The sequence below is a fragment of the Hyperoodon ampullatus genome (assembly GCF_949752795.1).
Source record: "Hyperoodon ampullatus genome assembly, chromosome: 15".
NCBI lineage: Eukaryota > Metazoa > Chordata > Mammalia > Artiodactyla > Ziphiidae > Hyperoodon > Hyperoodon ampullatus.
Genome location: NC_136928.1, coordinates 25,141,544 through 25,161,940, shown reverse-complemented (window position 1 = coordinate 25,161,940; position 20,397 = coordinate 25,141,544). Strand labels below are relative to the sequence as shown.

At 46.2% G+C, this 20,397-nt stretch overlaps 2 protein-coding genes across 2 annotated transcripts; both read left to right on the top strand.

Moving 5' to 3' along the window:
- Positions 1–219: 219 nt before the first annotated feature.
- On the top strand, positions 220–9,658 carry LOC307064175 (uncharacterized protein C2orf78-like; the record flags this gene model as incomplete). The annotated part of the gene is made up of 5 exons (XM_079720666.1): positions 220–374; positions 4,674–4,845; positions 4,942–5,005; positions 5,587–6,333; positions 7,764–9,658. The coding sequence occupies 5 exons, from the start codon at positions 220–222 to the stop codon at positions 9,656–9,658; spliced, it is 3,033 nt and encodes a 1,010-aa protein (XP_079576792.1).
- Positions 9,659–10,748: 1,090 nt separating this feature from the next.
- LOC307064174 (uncharacterized protein C2orf78-like) lies at positions 10,749–20,187 on the top strand (the record flags this gene model as incomplete). The annotated part of the gene is made up of 5 exons (XM_079720665.1): positions 10,749–10,903; positions 15,203–15,374; positions 15,471–15,534; positions 16,116–16,862; positions 18,293–20,187. The coding sequence occupies 5 exons, from the start codon at positions 10,749–10,751 to the stop codon at positions 20,185–20,187; spliced, it is 3,033 nt and encodes a 1,010-aa protein (XP_079576791.1).
- Positions 20,188–20,397: the final 210 nt, after the last annotated feature.

Sequence of the window (20,397 nt, the reverse complement as noted above, 5' to 3'; positions counted from 1 at the left end):
ATGTGGAGGTACAAGGCCTCAATCTGAGGCCCAAATGCCTCTGAAGTCCGCAGTATTTGCAAGTGCCTGCAAGCGTCCAACCTGGCTTTCAGAGCACAGCATGCTGAGGTTACTGCTGGACGACATCAAACTTCTGGACAGGCCTAAGTATTAACTTGAGGGGCTTCCTCCATTGACCAGGGGGTGTGCCACCTTCTGTAAACATCACCATCAACTGAAATGCATGAGAAAAATCCGACGGAAGCGTCCACTCTCACGGGTGAGAGCGGTGGGGGCACGCGCACTGGGCAGCTGCTCCAACAGCCACAGGACGCAGGCGCCCAGCGGTTCAGGGGCTCCCTCGGAGGCCTAGTGGGGCAGCTCGAGGGAGTGAGGTTGGGAGATAGCGGCAGGGGTGGGCGTCAAAAGGAATGACGTGGGGAGAAGGGAGAGATGGAGGCAGTGGATAGTGGATAGTGAAAATGGGAAAACTGGCAATTTTCATTTTCAAAATTATTTTTTTGAGATGTCATTCACATGCCATAAAATTCACCTTCTGAGACCGCAAATTCAGTGTCATTTCGTACATTCTCAAGCCTATGCAACCATCACCATCATCTATCCCATCACGTTTTCATCACCCCAAAAAGAAGCCCCCGTAACCATCAGCAGGCCCTCTTCATCCCCTCCTCCTTCAGTCCCTGCAACCACACATTTCCTTTCTATCACTATGTTTTTGCCTTTTCTGGACATTTCATGAAATAATACAAATGTGACCACTGTGTGGGACTTCTTTCACTTAGCATAATGTTTTCAAGTTCGTCCATGTCGTAGCACGTGTCAGTACTTCATTCCTTTTTATGACTGTGTAATATTTCACATATACACCACATTTAAAATATCCATTCATCCATTGATGGGCATTTCGGTTTTTTACACTAATAATCTCCATTTATTGACAGTGTCTTCTGTGCCAGGCAGCACCAGGCTAAGTTACTGACCTTATTTCACAGATAGAGGCTTTGAGAGTGTGAAGAGTTTGCCCACGATTAAGAGCTGGCAATTGGGGGAACTGGGGTTTGAACTCAGGTGAACTTCAGAGGTAATAAATTCACATGACAGAACATTAGAAAAGGTACACAAGGGTATTCAAAGGAAAGACACCCTTTTCCCCACATTCCCCAGCCACACATTTCCCTCCTCAGAGACATCTGCTTTTGCCGTGCCGTGGAATCTTCCAGAGAATTACTTATACCTCAACATGTATGTATCACAATTTATTGACTAATCTGTCCCACTGATTTGAAATGTCACTTTTATGGTATAATAGATTCTTATACGTACTTATGTTACTCTTTTCAGAGCTGTCCTGACTCTTTTTTGCCTATCTTTTATGTTTGCCATTTCTCTAAACGTCTTTTTATCTTCTTTTTGATTTAAAAAACTGTTTCCTTTTCTTGTTTGTTTCTCTTAAGGCATTATCCATTATGTTCATTCACTCGTATTATTTAATTTAATTTATTTGTGTTTGGCAGTGTCGGGTATTAGTTGCAGCACATGGTCTCTTCGTTGAAGCGCGTGGGCTCTTTCTTGCGGCTCGTGGGCTCTTTAGTTGTGGCGCGTGGGCTCCACAGCACGTAGGCTCAGTCGTTGCAGCGTGCAGGCTTAGCTGCCCTGCGGCATGTGGGATCTCAGTTCCTCAACCAGGGGTCGAACCTGCATCCCCTGCATTGGAAGGCAGATTCTTAACCACTGGACAACCAGGGAAGTCCCCACTCTTGTATTATTTTAAATTTAGCTGGCTTTTCTGAATTTTTTTCTTTTATTTTGAATTCTGTCCTGAGTTCTATCATCTTACCTAATTCTGGTTTATGCTGTTCGTTCATCTGATTTTTTATTATGGTAAAATATACATAAAACCAAATTTAGTATTTCAACCATTTTCAAGTATACAATTCAGCGACATTAAATACATTCACAATGCTGTGCAACCATCAGCACTATCCAAATTCAAAATGATTATGTCAAGGGCTTCCCTGGTGGCGCAGTGGTTGAGAGTCCACCTGCCGATGCAGGCGACACGGGTTCGTGTCCCGTTCCGCGAGGATCCCAAATGCCGTGGAGGGCTAGGCATGTGAGCCATGGCCGCTGAGCCTGTGTGTCCGGAGCCTGTGCTCTGCAATGGGAGAGGCCACAACAGTGAGAGGCCCGTGTACCAAAAAAAAAAAAAGAAAGAAAGAAAAAGAATGTCTAAACCACTAAATTCAATCATACAGCAATATAACATTTAAAAAAAATTTCTTTGGCTGTGCAGCATGTGGGATCGTAGCTCCCCAACTAGGGATTGAACCCATGCCTGCTGCATTGGAAGCACAGAGTCTTAACCACTGGACCACCAGGGAAGTCCCAGGAATATAACTTTTAGAGGAGAAGTTATAAACCCCTTGGTTATATGAACTGCAGATTTTTAGTAAGAAGTCATGTATTTTAAATGACTTGGAGCTTTAAAGAAAGGAAGGAAGGAAGGAAGGAAGGAAGGAAGGAAGGAAGAAAAAGGGACTTCCTTGGTTGTGCAGTGCATATAATATCAAAAATAAATAAATTAATTAAATAAATTTAAAAAAGAAAAAAATGCTGAAATCCACTGACTATTTATTCAGGCTGTTATATCTAACTATTTCCAGATACATCCCTTTACAAACTTTTAGTAAAAGGTTATCTTATGTCAGAAAAAATGAATTACAAACTTTTCTCTTTTTCCAAAATTTGAGAAATTCCCCTACACTTCTACCTTCAAATTTTATAAAAACGGAAAAGTAGTGACAACCCTTATACTTATATCCAAATGCATCATCTGGCCACATGCCTTCTACATCAATCAAATAACTACAAAACAACAAAATTCGAGTCATTTGTAAATAAAAAGGAAAGAAAATCAAGTTTTTGCAAAAAAACGTACAATTTCGCTTTACAAATATAGGTAGAAAAATCCTAAGAAAATATCTGCATGTCTAATCAATAATTATTAAAGAATGATATACACCATGACTACAGAAAGGCGTTATTCCAAGGACTCAAGGGTAACGCAACTTTAGAAAATCTATTAATATAACTATTTACATTAATACAACAATTTAATTAATAAATGAAAGAGAATAAAATACAGGACCAAACTGGCAGATGGTAAAAAGTTATCTGATAACATGCAACAGTCAGTTTCGGTGAAAATGCTCTGCACGCTAAAAACAGGAGACTTAATAGGACAGAGTATTCATCAAGAACCAACAAATAACAAAAGACAAATTAGGATAAATATGAACATCATATCTAAAAAACCCTATCCAACCAACCATAGGAGCCAGAAACTTAGGAATCACCATCACTGACGGCTATTTCTCCCTCGCCCTCATCCTCAACCCACCACCAGTGCTAACAATGATACTGCCTACATACCTCTAGAATCTGTCCACATCTTTCCACCAAAATGACCACCATACCCTGGTCCAAGCCACCATTATGCCCAATTTCTACAAAAGTCTCCTAACTTGTTTCCTCGCTTCCACTCTTTCTCCCTGCAGTGCCTTCTCCACTCGGTAGCAAAATGATAGGTTGAAAATGCAACTGGGTATGTTCCACACACTCACCTTCAACAAAAAAAGTTCCACGCTTTTCTATTACTCTTAAAGTCTGAAACCTTAAACAGAAGCCTGCACGATCGAGCTCCCGGTGGTGTGAGCACTTCTGCTCTTAGCGGCTCTCCCCTCCAGTGCCGCCAGGGAAAAGGGCAGAAGGACGCAGAGGCGCTGCTGCCAAAGCTGCCGCCTCCTGTGGGAGCTGCACAGCCAGCAACCTTGCTCCACTTTGCTGGGCAGGGACCCCGTCCAGTACAGTTAGTTCCCCCGACAGCACTGGGGCCAGGCCAGGGGGGAAGGGCCAGCTGTCCTGCCAAGAAGCTCATCACCCTCAAGGCAAACACCTCCAACCCTCAGACCCCGGGATATTCAGAAGCGCTAGACGATCCAGGCTCGCATTCTCACCTGTGCGCCTCAGGGCGTGACGTGTCCTCTGCGCATGCGCCACCCCTCCCTAAACTATTGCGTCCCGCAAACGCAAGCCCATTGTTCGCTCACAGGTTGCAGAGCTATAAATACCGGCAACAGCCCAAACAGTGCGCACTTCGCTTTTGGCCGAGTTCGCAACTGAAGGAGAATGCTCGGAGCCCAGCTCTCTATCCAAGGACCGATCTCACCCAAGTTCTCTATGGGCAGTTACTTAGGTAGGCCCTGCCCCTCACACCTGCCCCAGGCACTGGGGGACCAGCACCTGCCAGGAGGGCTCAGCTGCCCCCAGCCCACTCCCCGTGCCCACCGACTTCCCGTGGCCGGCCCGGGTCACCCAGCTGTCTATGGCCGGCTATCCACTCGCAGGCCAGCCCACGAGTGTCCAGTGACTCTGCATCTGCGCTTTGCCACAGAGTCTCTGAGACCCCATTCTACCATCCCGCAGGCCCTGCGCTCCTTTCTGGGGTTCCGTATCTCCATCTGCAGGCGAGGCCATCGGAAGAAGGCGGTGATGGGTGCTCTCACCTCCATGATGTCCCACAGCTCAGTGTCCGCAGTGGTCACAGTCACTGTCAGTGTGGCGTGGGGGCAGCCAGTGCCGCCCACGACACCCAGCTGTGTCCCGAACTGCAGCACAGAGCAGACGGTGTTGAGGGCCCTAGGAGAGAGCGGGAAAGGGATGGCCAAGCAGGAGGAAGTCCCCATTTTTATTGGTGGTGGTGCTATAACCACTTTACAGATGAGCAATCTGAAGGAATCAGATCGCTTTTTTCTTTCCAAAAGCACTTCAGAAATTCACTTTCGGGTAATCATTTTGAGGTAGGATGAGAAACCAGGCTTGAAGAGGGTAAAAATGACTCTTTAAATTTACCACTTGGACTGAGCTATATGTGAACTCTAGGTAAGAGCGTGGGAACTGCACAAGCAAAGTGAGACACTGAAGATCACAATGGTAATTAATAGCCGTACTGTTTTCTAACGGACAAAGAAAATGCCTATATTATAAGTTCTATTGCTCCTGCTTTCTGGCAGTGTCATGCTCAGAGCAGTGTCCTGGCAAGGAAGTCAGGATACCTAGGTTCTGAAACCTGGTAAGGATACTAACATAATGAGAGAACTTGAACAAGTCAACCTGACCTCTCTGAGCCTCAGTTTCCTTCCTCATGAAATGAGACTGTGAAAATAGAAGTTCTCTAAGGCCCTCCTAGTTCTAAAATGCTTCCAGTCTAGGAAACAGCATAGAAGTCAATACTAGTGCAGGCTGAAGGGAAAGATAGGGCAGGGAGAAGGTTGCTTCCATCCTAGAGAACAATGTCTGAACCATACCACTTGGGTCTTCTGCCCATCTGTGCCCAAGATGGGAGCACAGGCAGTTAATACAGAAGAGTGTAAAACTGCTCAGTCCTTACAACCATCATAACTGTCTGATTTTTGGATTCTCAGTAAGTATTGACAGTAGAGGTGTCCTGATAGCAAGAACCTTCCTCAAACATAGTGAGAATTTATCAATCTCCCTGATTTTTTCATCACCCCCTTGTTCTTACAGAAAATTGCCAAAATCCATCTGTACTTGGAACTCTGAATTCTCTGCAGCACTCTCTTCCTGTGGTGAGCAATGCAGCTTCCCTAACAGCAAGTGTCTGCAACTTCTCCAGAGTCTCTGCTCCTGCCGTCAGTTCGGCATCAGCTACGGCCACCTCTTTCCAGACACACATGGGTAGTGCCTACCTTCACCAACATTCTAGCACAACTCTGTTATCTGGAGTTACTGACCAGAGCCAGATCTCCACTTCAGCTGCTTCCTATCCAGGTGTTTTTGAGTGGGGCATCACAGGAAGCACTGAAAAGAATTCTTCTTCACTCAGAGACTTTACTCTGGCACTCACTGAACAGCACACAGCTGCTTCCTCCATGTTTATGGCAGCCCAGTATGATAAAACTGCAGACACCAATAACATGGCCCCTCTATATCCATCACTTTCTGCCAGCCTTGCTCAGGGAACACCATCTCAGATTCCAAATCAGGGACATAGCCTGTCACTTCCCTACCAGGAAGGAAGCCAGGTATATTACTATAACCACGGCACACTGGGGTCTTTACTGTATGGAGAACTTGGCTCCTGCCTGCAGTCCTATGGCTCTGTGTCATACACAGGAAGTAGGGCCTCTGTGCAACCAGAAATGGTAATGGTACTAAAGGAGATTCAGCCCACAAATATCTTACCACCAGCTTCCACCTCTGGAATCTACTACCCTGTGTCTGCTCACCGCATCCCAGAAACAAGTTTTCAAGGTGAGTACAAACAGCAAGAAAGTTGAACAATGAGGTCAGCATTCAAAAATGGGGTCAAATCTACAGCTGGGGGGCTTCCCTGGTAGCGCAGTGGTTGGGAGTCTGCCTGCCAATGCAGGGGACACGGGTTCGAGCCCTGATCTGGGAAGATCCCACATGCCGCGGAGCAACTAGCCCCGTGAGCCACAATTACTGAGCCTGCGCGTCTGGAGCCTGTGCTCCACAACAAGAGAGGTCACGATAGTGAGAGGCCCGCGCACCACAATGAGGAGTGGCCCCCCCACTTGCCGCAACTAGAGAAAGCCCTCGTACAGAAACGAAGACCCAACACAGCCATAAATAAATAAAATAAAGAAAGAAAAATTAAAAAAAAAAAATCTACAGCTGGGAAGTGGTGTATAGACAGGTAGAATTTAGATCCTGAGTCTTTAATAACCACTACCTTTGCTCAGGGCTGTCTGTATTTAGACTCTACATAAGAACACCTAGGGCTTCCCTGGTGGTGCAGTGGTTAAAAATCCGCCTGCCAATGCAGGGGACACAGGTTCGAGCCCTGGGCTGGGAAGATCCCACATGCCATGGAGCAACTAAGAGTAGCCCAGCAACTAAGAAGATCCAGTGAAGCCAAAAAAAATACATACATAGAATAAATAAGTTCAAAACATAAATAAATGAGTATAAATTTTTAAAAAAAGAACACCTAATGCAGGTGGGAAGGTGGGAGTGACACTGTAAAGGTCATCTATGCTACATGTACAAGAACCCCAAGAGCATACCAATAGGTACCACATTTTTCACTGCTGTAGCCGATCATTCCCCCTGTACTAACACACTGTATCTCTCCCTTCCCTAATCTACTGCTAGAGTCTCTTTGGAAGAGAACTCTTGTTATGATAGTGCCAGTTTAACTGTCCTCACTTCCTTAATATATACCAGGATTTAAGACCTTAGGGTCTGAGATCCTGTCCAGAGCAAGCAGGCTAAGACTCTGTCTTTGTTTATCTATTTCATCAGGAAGGGCTCTACTCCCTCTCCTAGTTCATGGTGTGAAGTGTTCTTAGCCTCTCAGGAAAGTGGGGAGAATTGAACGGACTCTATATGAGAATGCTAGGCTTTGTAAAACATTTCATTTTTGAAAAATAAGACTCATTGTTTAATTGACTTGTAACAATCCTATGAAATACAAAGAAAACCAAGAATCAGTGACAGGAAATGATCACCAGTAAGAATTACAACAGTCACCACTTATCTCGTAGCATAGAACACTGTCCATGATCCTTAAGAAGAGTTAGTAGAAATGCCTTGCCCATCTTGCCCCTAAACACCAACACAGCAAACATGTACCTTGAAAGGTACATGATTGCTGTGTTGGTGTTTAGGGGGAGCATCTCACTTACGAGGGACTGACTTCTACCTTGACTCCTTTGTAGGGATGGAGACTTCCCTGGTGATGAAAACTTCCCTGGGATGGCAACCTCCAATCCAGACATTTTGTGTGACACAAACTCAAGAACTCCCCGAGTCCTGCAGGAGCAGAAGTATTCAGATACTTGAGAGAAATCCACCACCCGAACTTGGGGACATTTCAGGGACAGCTCCAGTCCAGACTGCCAGTAGTCTCCTGGCCCTGCCTCCAGCTCCAAGGCAGGGACAAATAGAGAGTAAGAACTTGGAGGATATTACAACCAAGCTTTCAAGGCCTCTGGATGCCTATCAGATCCCAGGAGAAAACCAAGAGCTTCCACTACTCCCTTCAGAAATCCCTGATATTCACCAGCTCCCGGGCTGCACTGACCCCATCAGCCAAGAGGAGCAGCCTGGTTCTGAAAATGCTCATCTGGGAAAGAACAGCCTGAGTCTTGAGGACCTAGGGACACTTGAAAATGGGATGGAATCTAGCAGTGGTTTTGCAGACACTACTACACTGGCGGAGCATATTCACCTTCCCCAGCTCTTTAATTCATTGAAAGATCTTGATCAATCCAAAGGTCCCAACGTGATCAAAGCCAAAGACACCAGGGTCATTAAAGTGAATCAGGTGCAGGAAAAGCCAAGTGTCATAAAGGATCCCTCTGATCAACCCAGGAAGAACAAACATAAAGCCTCTGAACCTATCAGTGGTGCTCCCAAGGCCAAAATCCAGCCAAAGAATCCACAGTGCCTGTTAGGGGGACAAGTGGTTCTATGCAATGCTGCAGTCAGTGACAGGGCTCCTGTGAACACGGCCAAGCATTCTCAAGGCAACCCTCAGAAAGCTGCATCCAGAAAGATCAGCAAAACTAAGAGCCACGGGCAGGAAAAGACCACAAGGACCAGAGGAAGAAAGAAGGCTGAAGAGAAGAAGCAGTCAGGGAACAAAGTCAAGGCAGAAGAGAAGCCAACAATTCCCAAGACGAAGCGAAAGGAACACCAAACTGAGCTTATCCACGAGAGCATTAAAAAGCCTCGAACCTCCCTAGGCATGCGCATGCTGGAGTCTGTGAAGGTTTTTCATGCACTGGGGAAGAAGAATGATAAGAGAACTGGGCTCTCTTCCTGTCGGGTCTTGGGAAATTCAAGGAACCCTAAAGACCCCCAGCCACCCCCAGCTATCCAGCCATGGTGGCGTACCCCACGTGAGGGTAAGAGTCCTGAGAAAACTCAAGTCGAAGCCCAGAAACCAGGCAGCAGTGCTGAAAAACAGTGCCCATCTCCATCCCAGTATGAGCTGCCTCCACCTAAGAAGGTCAAGTTTTCTGCCTGGGACAAGCCTCAAGCTCGACCTGCTCCTCGGAGGCCACAGTCTCTGGCCTCACATCGGCCTGCTCTGGCGGACCATGCTCAGCCTGCTTCGTCTAACTCAGCTCAACCTGCTGCAGCCAGTTCATGCCAGCCAGCTCCTGCCTCTTTGCCAGGTCCTGCCAAACCAGCTCAGCCAACTGTGACCAACCCAACCCAACCAGGTTGGACCGCCCATATCCATCCTAGTGTCCCTCAGTCTGCTGCTCCTAGGCCTGCACCCTACAAAACTTCATCTTTCGCTTTTCTCCAGCGGGGGCCAGTTCCCCCCGCTGTGACTAAGCGTCAGTCCCCACCCAAGATCCAAACCCCATTTCTACTCCAAGACTTCAGCAAGCAACGAAGACCATGGAGGGAACCCAACGTTTCTGAGCCAGTCATGTCAAAGCCCATCGAACAAGAGCAGAGACCGGAGCGGGAGGCCATGAAGAGGCGGGCTCAACAAGAACGTGAGAATGCTGCCAAATACACCTCTTTGGGGAAACTGCAAGTTTTCATTGAGAGGGAAAAAGAAATGGAAATTGCTGACTACTATGGATATTTATAGTAAGAGCTGCTAGGATTGTTGGTGCCACCTTGGGTACCAGGTATAAATTTCTCTATTTATTCTCTAATTATATATTTCTGGTTTTATTTCTGTATATTTATTAAAACAATAAAACTGAATAAATGAATGTCATCGAATTAATAGATGAGTAATAAACCTTTTGAATTTTGAGATACTGCTAACTGTGGTGTGCTTTAAGCTTTTTTGTTTTGTTTTGTTTTTGATGGGGTTGGAATCAAAGTCTGCATGAGAAAGGAAGGACTGAAAGTCGGATGGGAGACTGAAGGAAAGGGGAGGAAAGGGGTAAAAACTGAGCAAAGAGGAAGGAACGTGGCCCAGGGCTAGGAAGGCCAGAAGAGATTTATGGATTTATGAAAGGAAGCAGGAGTGAGGATGAAATGGCAGAAGTAAAGAGCAGGGTCAGAGGTCAGGGTTGAAAGAACAAAGTGTGAGTAGAGTTGAAGATGACAGAATGTGAGTCTAGGTTTACTAGGAGAAAGAGAAAAAGTCTCTTGGGGAGGTTGGCCTTAAGTCTCACAACCACCACACAGGTATTTAAGAAAACAAGAGGTTCAGGACACATCTCTGAAAGGTTTGAGTTGCCTTATGCAGGTGTGATTATAGTGGGGGTATAGGGAAATCTACCAGAGAGGTGGCTAGGGCTCAGAGTTATCCTAGGGGCAGAGGCAAGGGAACTGCTGCCTCAGGAGGCCCACGAATAGGGCCTGGTATGTAAATCACCATGTACTCAACACCTAAGCACCAGGGCAGCTAATGCACTATTCAGTTAATCCTGGCAACGACAGGCAAGGCCAGTATTCCTGTGCCACTTCACTTAGAGACGTGCAGCAAAGGGCTGAGGTCACATCGCATGTGGAGGTACAAGGCCTCAATCTGAGGCCCAAATGCCTCTGAAGTCCGCAGTATTTGCAAGTGCCTGCAAGCGTCCAACCTGGCTTTCAGAGCACAGCATGCTGAGGTTACTGCTGGACGACATCAAACTTCTGGACAGGCCTAAGTATTAACTTGAGGGGCTTCCTCCATTGACCAGGGGGTGTGCCACCTTCTGTAAACATCACCATCAACTGAAATGCATGAGAAAAATCCGACGGAAGCGTCCACTCTCACGGGTGAGAGCGGTGGGGGCACGCGCACTGGGCAGCTGCTCCAACAGCCACAGGACGCAGGCGCCCAGCGGTTCAGGGGCTCCCTCGGAGGCCTAGTGGGGCAGCTCGAGGGAGTGAGGTTGGGAGATAGCGGCAGGGGTGGGCGTCAAAAGGAATGACGTGGGGAGAAGGGAGAGATGGAGGCAGTGGATAGTGGATAGTGAAAATGGGAAAACTGGCAATTTTCATTTTCAAAATTATTTTTTTGAGATGTCATTCACATGCCATAAAATTCACCTTCTGAGACCGCAAATTCAGTGTCATTTCGTACATTCTCAAGCCTATGCAACCATCACCATCATCTATCCCATCACGTTTTCATCACCCCAAAAAGAAGCCCCCGTAACCATCAGCAGGCCCTCTTCATCCCCTCCTCCTTCAGTCCCTGCAACCACACATTTCCTTTCTATCACTATGTTTTTGCCTTTTCTGGACATTTCATGAAATAATACAAATGTGACCACTGTGTGGGACTTCTTTCACTTAGCATAATGTTTTCAAGTTCGTCCATGTCGTAGCACGTGTCAGTACTTCATTCCTTTTTATGACTGTGTAATATTTCACATATACACCACATTTAAAATATCCATTCATCCATTGATGGGCATTTCGGTTTTTTACACTAATAATCTCCATTTATTGACAGTGTCTTCTGTGCCAGGCAGCACCAGGCTAAGTTACTGACCTTATTTCACAGATAGAGGCTTTGAGAGTGTGAAGAGTTTGCCCACGATTAAGAGCTGGCAATTGGGGGAACTGGGGTTTGAACTCAGGTGAACTTCAGAGGTAATAAATTCACATGACAGAACATTAGAAAAGGTACACAAGGGTATTCAAAGGAAAGACACCCTTTTCCCCACATTCCCCAGCCACACATTTCCCTCCTCAGAGACATCTGCTTTTGCCGTGCCGTGGAATCTTCCAGAGAATTACTTATACCTCAACATGTATGTATCACAATTTATTGACTAATCTGTCCCACTGATTTGAAATGTCACTTTTATGGTATAATAGATTCTTATACGTACTTATGTTACTCTTTTCAGAGCTGTCCTGACTCTTTTTTGCCTATCTTTTATGTTTGCCATTTCTCTAAACGTCTTTTTATCTTCTTTTTGATTTAAAAAACTGTTTCCTTTTCTTGTTTGTTTCTCTTAAGGCATTATCCATTATGTTCATTCACTCGTATTATTTAATTTAATTTATTTGTGTTTGGCAGTGTCGGGTATTAGTTGCAGCACATGGTCTCTTCGTTGAAGCGCGTGGGCTCTTTCTTGCGGCTCGTGGGCTCTTTAGTTGTGGCGCGTGGGCTCCACAGCACGTAGGCTCAGTCGTTGCAGCGTGCAGGCTTAGCTGCCCTGCGGCATGTGGGATCTCAGTTCCTCAACCAGGGGTCGAACCTGCATCCCCTGCATTGGAAGGCAGATTCTTAACCACTGGACAACCAGGGAAGTCCCCACTCTTGTATTATTTTAAATTTAGCTGGCTTTTCTGAATTTTTTTCTTTTATTTTGAATTCTGTCCTGAGTTCTATCATCTTACCTAATTCTGGTTTATGCTGTTCGTTCATCTGATTTTTTATTATGGTAAAATATACATAAAACCAAATTTAGTATTTCAACCATTTTCAAGTATACAATTCAGCGACATTAAATACATTCACAATGCTGTGCAACCATCAGCACTATCCAAATTCAAAATGATTATGTCAAGGGCTTCCCTGGTGGCGCAGTGGTTGAGAGTCCACCTGCCGATGCAGGCGACACGGGTTCGTGTCCCGTTCCGCGAGGATCCCAAATGCCGTGGAGGGCTAGGCATGTGAGCCATGGCCGCTGAGCCTGTGTGTCCGGAGCCTGTGCTCTGCAATGGGAGAGGCCACAACAGTGAGAGGCCCGTGTACCAAAAAAAAAAAAAGAAAGAAAGAAAAAGAATGTCTAAACCACTAAATTCAATCATACAGCAATATAACATTTAAAAAAAATTTCTTTGGCTGTGCAGCATGTGGGATCGTAGCTCCCCAACTAGGGATTGAACCCATGCCTGCTGCATTGGAAGCACAGAGTCTTAACCACTGGACCACCAGGGAAGTCCCAGGAATATAACTTTTAGAGGAGAAGTTATAAACCCCTTGGTTATATGAACTGCAGATTTTTAGTAAGAAGTCATGTATTTTAAATGACTTGGAGCTTTAAAGAAAGGAAGGAAGGAAGGAAGGAAGGAAGGAAGGAAGGAAGAAAAAGGGACTTCCTTGGTTGTGCAGTGCATATAATATCAAAAATAAATAAATTAATTAAATAAATTTAAAAAAGAAAAAAATGCTGAAATCCACTGACTATTTATTCAGGCTGTTATATCTAACTATTTCCAGATACATCCCTTTACAAACTTTTAGTAAAAGGTTATCTTATGTCAGAAAAAATGAATTACAAACTTTTCTCTTTTTCCAAAATTTGAGAAATTCCCCTACACTTCTACCTTCAAATTTTATAAAAACGGAAAAGTAGTGACAACCCTTATACTTATATCCAAATGCATCATCTGGCCACATGCCTTCTACATCAATCAAATAACTACAAAACAACAAAATTCGAGTCATTTGTAAATAAAAAGGAAAGAAAATCAAGTTTTTGCAAAAAAACGTACAATTTCGCTTTACAAATATAGGTAGAAAAATCCTAAGAAAATATCTGCATGTCTAATCAATAATTATTAAAGAATGATATACACCATGACTACAGAAAGGCGTTATTCCAAGGACTCAAGGGTAACGCAACTTTAGAAAATCTATTAATATAACTATTTACATTAATACAACAATTTAATTAATAAATGAAAGAGAATAAAATACAGGACCAAACTGGCAGATGGTAAAAAGTTATCTGATAACATGCAACAGTCAGTTTCGGTGAAAATGCTCTGCACGCTAAAAACAGGAGACTTAATAGGACAGAGTATTCATCAAGAACCAACAAATAACAAAAGACAAATTAGGATAAATATGAACATCATATCTAAAAAACCCTATCCAACCAACCATAGGAGCCAGAAACTTAGGAATCACCATCACTGACGGCTATTTCTCCCTCGCCCTCATCCTCAACCCACCACCAGTGCTAACAATGATACTGCCTACATACCTCTAGAATCTGTCCACATCTTTCCACCAAAATGACCACCATACCCTGGTCCAAGCCACCATTATGCCCAATTTCTACAAAAGTCTCCTAACTTGTTTCCTCGCTTCCACTCTTTCTCCCTGCAGTGCCTTCTCCACTCGGTAGCAAAATGATAGGTTGAAAATGCAACTGGGTATGTTCCACACACTCACCTTCAACAAAAAAAGTTCCACGCTTTTCTATTACTCTTAAAGTCTGAAACCTTAAACAGAAGCCTGCACGATCGAGCTCCCGGTGGTGTGAGCACTTCTGCTCTTAGCGGCTCTCCCCTCCAGTGCCGCCAGGGAAAAGGGCAGAAGGACGCAGAGGCGCTGCTGCCAAAGCTGCCGCCTCCTGTGGGAGCTGCACAGCCAGCAACCTTGCTCCACTTTGCTGGGCAGGGACCCCGTCCAGTACAGTTAGTTCCCCCGACAGCACTGGGGCCAGGCCAGGGGGGAAGGGCCAGCTGTCCTGCCAAGAAGCTCATCACCCTCAAGGCAAACACCTCCAACCCTCAGACCCCGGGATATTCAGAAGCGCTAGACGATCCAGGCTCGCATTCTCACCTGTGCGCCTCAGGGCGTGACGTGTCCTCTGCGCATGCGCCACCCCTCCCTAAACTATTGCGTCCCGCAAACGCAAGCCCATTGTTCGCTCACAGGTTGCAGAGCTATAAATACCGGCAACAGCCCAAACAGTGCGCACTTCGCTTTTGGCCGAGTTCGCAACTGAAGGAGAATGCTCGGAGCCCAGCTCTCTATCCAAGGACCGATCTCACCCAAGTTCTCTATGGGCAGTTACTTAGGTAGGCCCTGCCCCTCACACCTGCCCCAGGCACTGGGGGACCAGCACCTGCCAGGAGGGCTCAGCTGCCCCCAGCCCACTCCCCGTGCCCACCGACTTCCCGTGGCCGGCCCGGGTCACCCAGCTGTCTATGGCCGGCTATCCACTCGCAGGCCAGCCCACGAGTGTCCAGTGACTCTGCATCTGCGCTTTGCCACAGAGTCTCTGAGACCCCATTCTACCATCCCGCAGGCCCTGCGCTCCTTTCTGGGGTTCCGTATCTCCATCTGCAGGCGAGGCCATCGGAAGAAGGCGGTGATGGGTGCTCTCACCTCCATGATGTCCCACAGCTCAGTGTCCGCAGTGGTCACAGTCACTGTCAGTGTGGCGTGGGGGCAGCCAGTGCCGCCCACGACACCCAGCTGTGTCCCGAACTGCAGCACAGAGCAGACGGTGTTGAGGGCCCTAGGAGAGAGCGGGAAAGGGATGGCCAAGCAGGAGGAAGTCCCCATTTTTATTGGTGGTGGTGCTATAACCACTTTACAGATGAGCAATCTGAAGGAATCAGATCGCTTTTTTCTTTCCAAAAGCACTTCAGAAATTCACTTTCGGGTAATCATTTTGAGGTAGGATGAGAAACCAGGCTTGAAGAGGGTAAAAATGACTCTTTAAATTTACCACTTGGACTGAGCTATATGTGAACTCTAGGTAAGAGCGTGGGAACTGCACAAGCAAAGTGAGACACTGAAGATCACAATGGTAATTAATAGCCGTACTGTTTTCTAACGGACAAAGAAAATGCCTATATTATAAGTTCTATTGCTCCTGCTTTCTGGCAGTGTCATGCTCAGAGCAGTGTCCTGGCAAGGAAGTCAGGATACCTAGGTTCTGAAACCTGGTAAGGATACTAACATAATGAGAGAACTTGAACAAGTCAACCTGACCTCTCTGAGCCTCAGTTTCCTTCCTCATGAAATGAGACTGTGAAAATAGAAGTTCTCTAAGGCCCTCCTAGTTCTAAAATGCTTCCAGTCTAGGAAACAGCATAGAAGTCAATACTAGTGCAGGCTGAAGGGAAAGATAGGGCAGGGAGAAGGTTGCTTCCATCCTAGAGAACAATGTCTGAACCATACCACTTGGGTCTTCTGCCCATCTGTGCCCAAGATGGGAGCACAGGCAGTTAATACAGAAGAGTGTAAAACTGCTCAGTCCTTACAACCATCATAACTGTCTGATTTTTGGATTCTCAGTAAGTATTGACAGTAGAGGTGTCCTGATAGCAAGAACCTTCCTCAAACATAGTGAGAATTTATCAATCTCCCTGATTTTTTCATCACCCCCTTGTTCTTACAGAAAATTGCCAAAATCCATCTGTACTTGGAACTCTGAATTCTCTGCAGCACTCTCTTCCTGTGGTGAGCAATGCAGCTTCCCTAACAGCAAGTGTCTGCAACTTCTCCAGAGTCTCTGCTCCTGCCGTCAGTTCGGCATCAGCTACGGCCACCTCTTTCCAGACACACATGGGTAGTGCCTACCTTCACCAACATTCTAGCACAACTCTGTTATCTGGAGTTACTGACCAGAGCCAGATCTCCACTTCAGCTGCTTCCTATCCAGGTGTTTTTGAGTGGGGCATCACAGGAAGCACTGAAAAGAATTCTTCTTCACTCAGAGACTTTACTCTGGCACTCACTGAACAGCACACAGCTGCTTCCTCCATGTTTATGGCAGCCCAGTATGATAAAACTGCAGACACCAATAACATGGCCCCTCTATATCCATCACTTTCTGCCAGCCTTGCTCAGGGAACACCATCTCAGATTCCAAATCAGGGACATAGCCTGTCACTTCCCTACCAGGAAGGAAGCCAGGTATATTACTATAACCACGGCACACTGGGGTCTTTACTGTATGGAGAACTTGGCTCCTGCCTGCAGTCCTATGGCTCTGTGTCATACACAGGAAGTAGGGCCTCTGTGCAACCAGAAATGGTAATGGTACTAAAGGAGATTCAGCCCACAAATATCTTACCACCAGCTTCCACCTCTGGAATCTACTACCCTGTGTCTGCTCACCGCATCCCAGAAACAAGTTTTCAAGGTGAGTACAAACAGCAAGAAAGTTGAACAATGAGGTCAGCATTCAAAAATGGGGTCAAATCTACAGCTGGGGGGCTTCCCTGGTAGCGCAGTGGTTGGGAGTCTGCCTGCCAATGCAGGGGACACGGGTTCGAGCCCTGATCTGGGAAGATCCCACATGCCGCGGAGCAACTAGCCCCGTGAGCCACAATTACTGAGCCTGCGCGTCTGGAGCCTGTGCTCCACAACAAGAGAGGTCACGATAGTGAGAGGCCCGCGCACCACAATGAGGAGTGGCCCCCCCACTTGCCGCAACTAGAGAAAGCCCTCGTACAGAAACGAAGACCCAACACAGCCATAAATAAATAAAATAAAGAAAGAAAAATTAAAAAAAAAAAATCTACAGCTGGGAAGTGGTGTATAGACAGGTAGAATTTAGATCCTGAGTCTTTAATAACCACTACCTTTGCTCAGGGCTGTCTGTATTTAGACTCTACATAAGAACACCTAGGGCTTCCCTGGTGGTGCAGTGGTTAAAAATCCGCCTGCCAATGCAGGGGACACAGGTTCGAGCCCTGGGCTGGGAAGATCCCACATGCCATGGAGCAACTAAGAGTAGCCCAGCAACTAAGAAGATCCAGTGAAGCCAAAAAAAATACATACATAGAATAAATAAGTTCAAAACATAAATAAATGAGTATAAATTTTTAAAAAAAGAACACCTAATGCAGGTGGGAAGGTGGGAGTGACACTGTAAAGGTCATCTATGCTACATGTACAAGAACCCCAAGAGCATACCAATAGGTACCACATTTTTCACTGCTGTAGCCGATCATTCCCCCTGTACTAACACACTGTATCTCTCCCTTCCCTAATCTACTGCTAGAGTCTCTTTGGAAGAGAACTCTTGTTATGATAGTGCCAGTTTAACTGTCCTCACTTCCTTAATATATACCAGGATTTAAGACCTTAGGGTCTGAGATCCTGTCCAGAGCAAGCAGGCTAAGACTCTGTCTTTGTTTATCTATTTCATCAGGAAGGGCTCTACTCCCTCTCCTAGTTCATGGTGTGAAGTGTTCTTAGCCTCTCAGGAAAGTGGGGAGAATTGAACGGACTCTATATGAGAATGCTAGGCTTTGTAAAACATTTCATTTTTGAAAAATAAGACTCATTGTTTAATTGACTTGTAACAATCCTATGAAATACAAAGAAAACCAAGAATCAGTGACAGGAAATGATCACCAGTAAGAATTACAACAGTCACCACTTATCTCGTAGCATAGAACACTGTCCATGATCCTTAAGAAGAGTTAGTAGAAATGCCTTGCCCATCTTGCCCCTAAACACCAACACAGCAAACATGTACCTTGAAAGGTACATGATTGCTGTGTTGGTGTTTAGGGGGAGCATCTCACTTACGAGGGACTGACTTCTACCTTGACTCCTTTGTAGGGATGGAGACTTCCCTGGTGATGAAAACTTCCCTGGGATGGCAACCTCCAATCCAGACATTTTGTGTGACACAAACTCAAGAACTCCCCGAGTCCTGCAGGAGCAGAAGTATTCAGATACTTGAGAGAAATCCACCACCCGAACTTGGGGACATTTCAGGGACAGCTCCAGTCCAGACTGCCAGTAGTCTCCTGGCCCTGCCTCCAGCTCCAAGGCAGGGACAAATAGAGAGTAAGAACTTGGAGGATATTACAACCAAGCTTTCAAGGCCTCTGGATGCCTATCAGATCCCAGGAGAAAACCAAGAGCTTCCACTACTCCCTTCAGAAATCCCTGATATTCACCAGCTCCCGGGCTGCACTGACCCCATCAGCCAAGAGGAGCAGCCTGGTTCTGAAAATGCTCATCTGGGAAAGAACAGCCTGAGTCTTGAGGACCTAGGGACACTTGAAAATGGGATGGAATCTAGCAGTGGTTTTGCAGACACTACTACACTGGCGGAGCATATTCACCTTCCCCAGCTCTTTAATTCATTGAAAGATCTTGATCAATCCAAAGGTCCCAACGTGATCAAAGCCAAAGACACCAGGGTCATTAAAGTGAATCAGGTGCAGGAAAAGCCAAGTGTCATAAAGGATCCCTCTGATCAACCCAGGAAGAACAAACATAAAGCCTCTGAACCTATCAGTGGTGCTCCCAAGGCCAAAATCCAGCCAAAGAATCCACAGTGCCTGTTAGGGGGACAAGTGGTTCTATGCAATGCTGCAGTCAGTGACAGGGCTCCTGTGAACACGGCCAAGCATTCTCAAGGCAACCCTCAGAAAGCTGCATCCAGAAAGATCAGCAAAACTAAGAGCCACGGGCAGGAAAAGACCACAAGGACCAGAGGAAGAAAGAAGGCTGAAGAGAAGAAGCAGTCAGGGAACAAAGTCAAGGCAGAAGAGAAGCCAACAATTCCCAAGACGAAGCGAAAGGAACACCAAACTGAGCTTATCCACGAGAGCATTAAAAAGCCTCGAACCTCCCTAGGCATGCGCATGCTGGAGTCTGTGAAGGTTTTTCATGCACTGGGGAAGAAGAATGATAAGAGAACTGGGCTCTCTTCCTGTCGGGTCTTGGGAAATTCAAGGAACCCTAAAGACCCCCAGCCACCCCCAGCTATCCAGCCATGGTGGCGTACCCCACGTGAGGGTAAGAGTCCTGAGAAAACTCAAGTCGAAGCCCAGAAACCAGGCAGCAGTGCTGAAAAACAGTGCCCATCTCCATCCCAGTATGAGCTGCCTCCACCTAAGAAGGTCAAGTTTTCTGCCTGGGACAAGCCTCAAGCTCGACCTGCTCCTCGGAGGCCACAGTCTCTGGCCTCACATCGGCCTGCTCTGGCGGACCATGCTCAGCCTGCTTCGTCTAACTCAGCTCAACCTGCTGCAGCCAGTTCATGCCAGCCAGCTCCTGCCTCTTTGCCAGGTCCTGCCAAACCAGCTCAGCCAACTGTGACCAACCCAACCCAACCAGGTTGGACCGCCCATATCCATCCTAGTGTCCCTCAGTCTGCTGCTCCTAGGCCTGCACCCTACAAAACTTCATCTTTCGCTTTTCTCCAGCGGGGGCCAGTTCCCCCCGCTGTGACTAAGCGTCAGTCCCCACCCAAGATCCAAACCCCATTTCTACTCCAAGACTTCAGCAAGCAACGAAGACCATGGAGGGAACCCAACGTTTCTGAGCCAGTCATGTCAAAGCCCATCGAACAAGAGCAGAGACCGGAGCGGGAGGCCATGAAGAGGCGGGCTCAACAAGAACGTGAGAATGCTGCCAAATACACCTCTTTGGGGAAACTGCAAGTTTTCATTGAGAGGGAAAAAGAAATGGAAATTGCTGACTACTATGGATATTTATAGTAAGAGCTGCTAGGATTGTTGGTGCCACCTTGGGTACCAGGTATAAATTTCTCTATTTATTCTCTAATTATATATTTCTGGTTTTATTTCTGTATATTTATTAAAACAATAAAACTGAATAAATGAATGTCATCGAATTAATAGATGAGTAATAAACCTTTTGAATTTTGAGATACTGCTAACTGTGGTGTGCTTTAAGCTTTTTTGTTT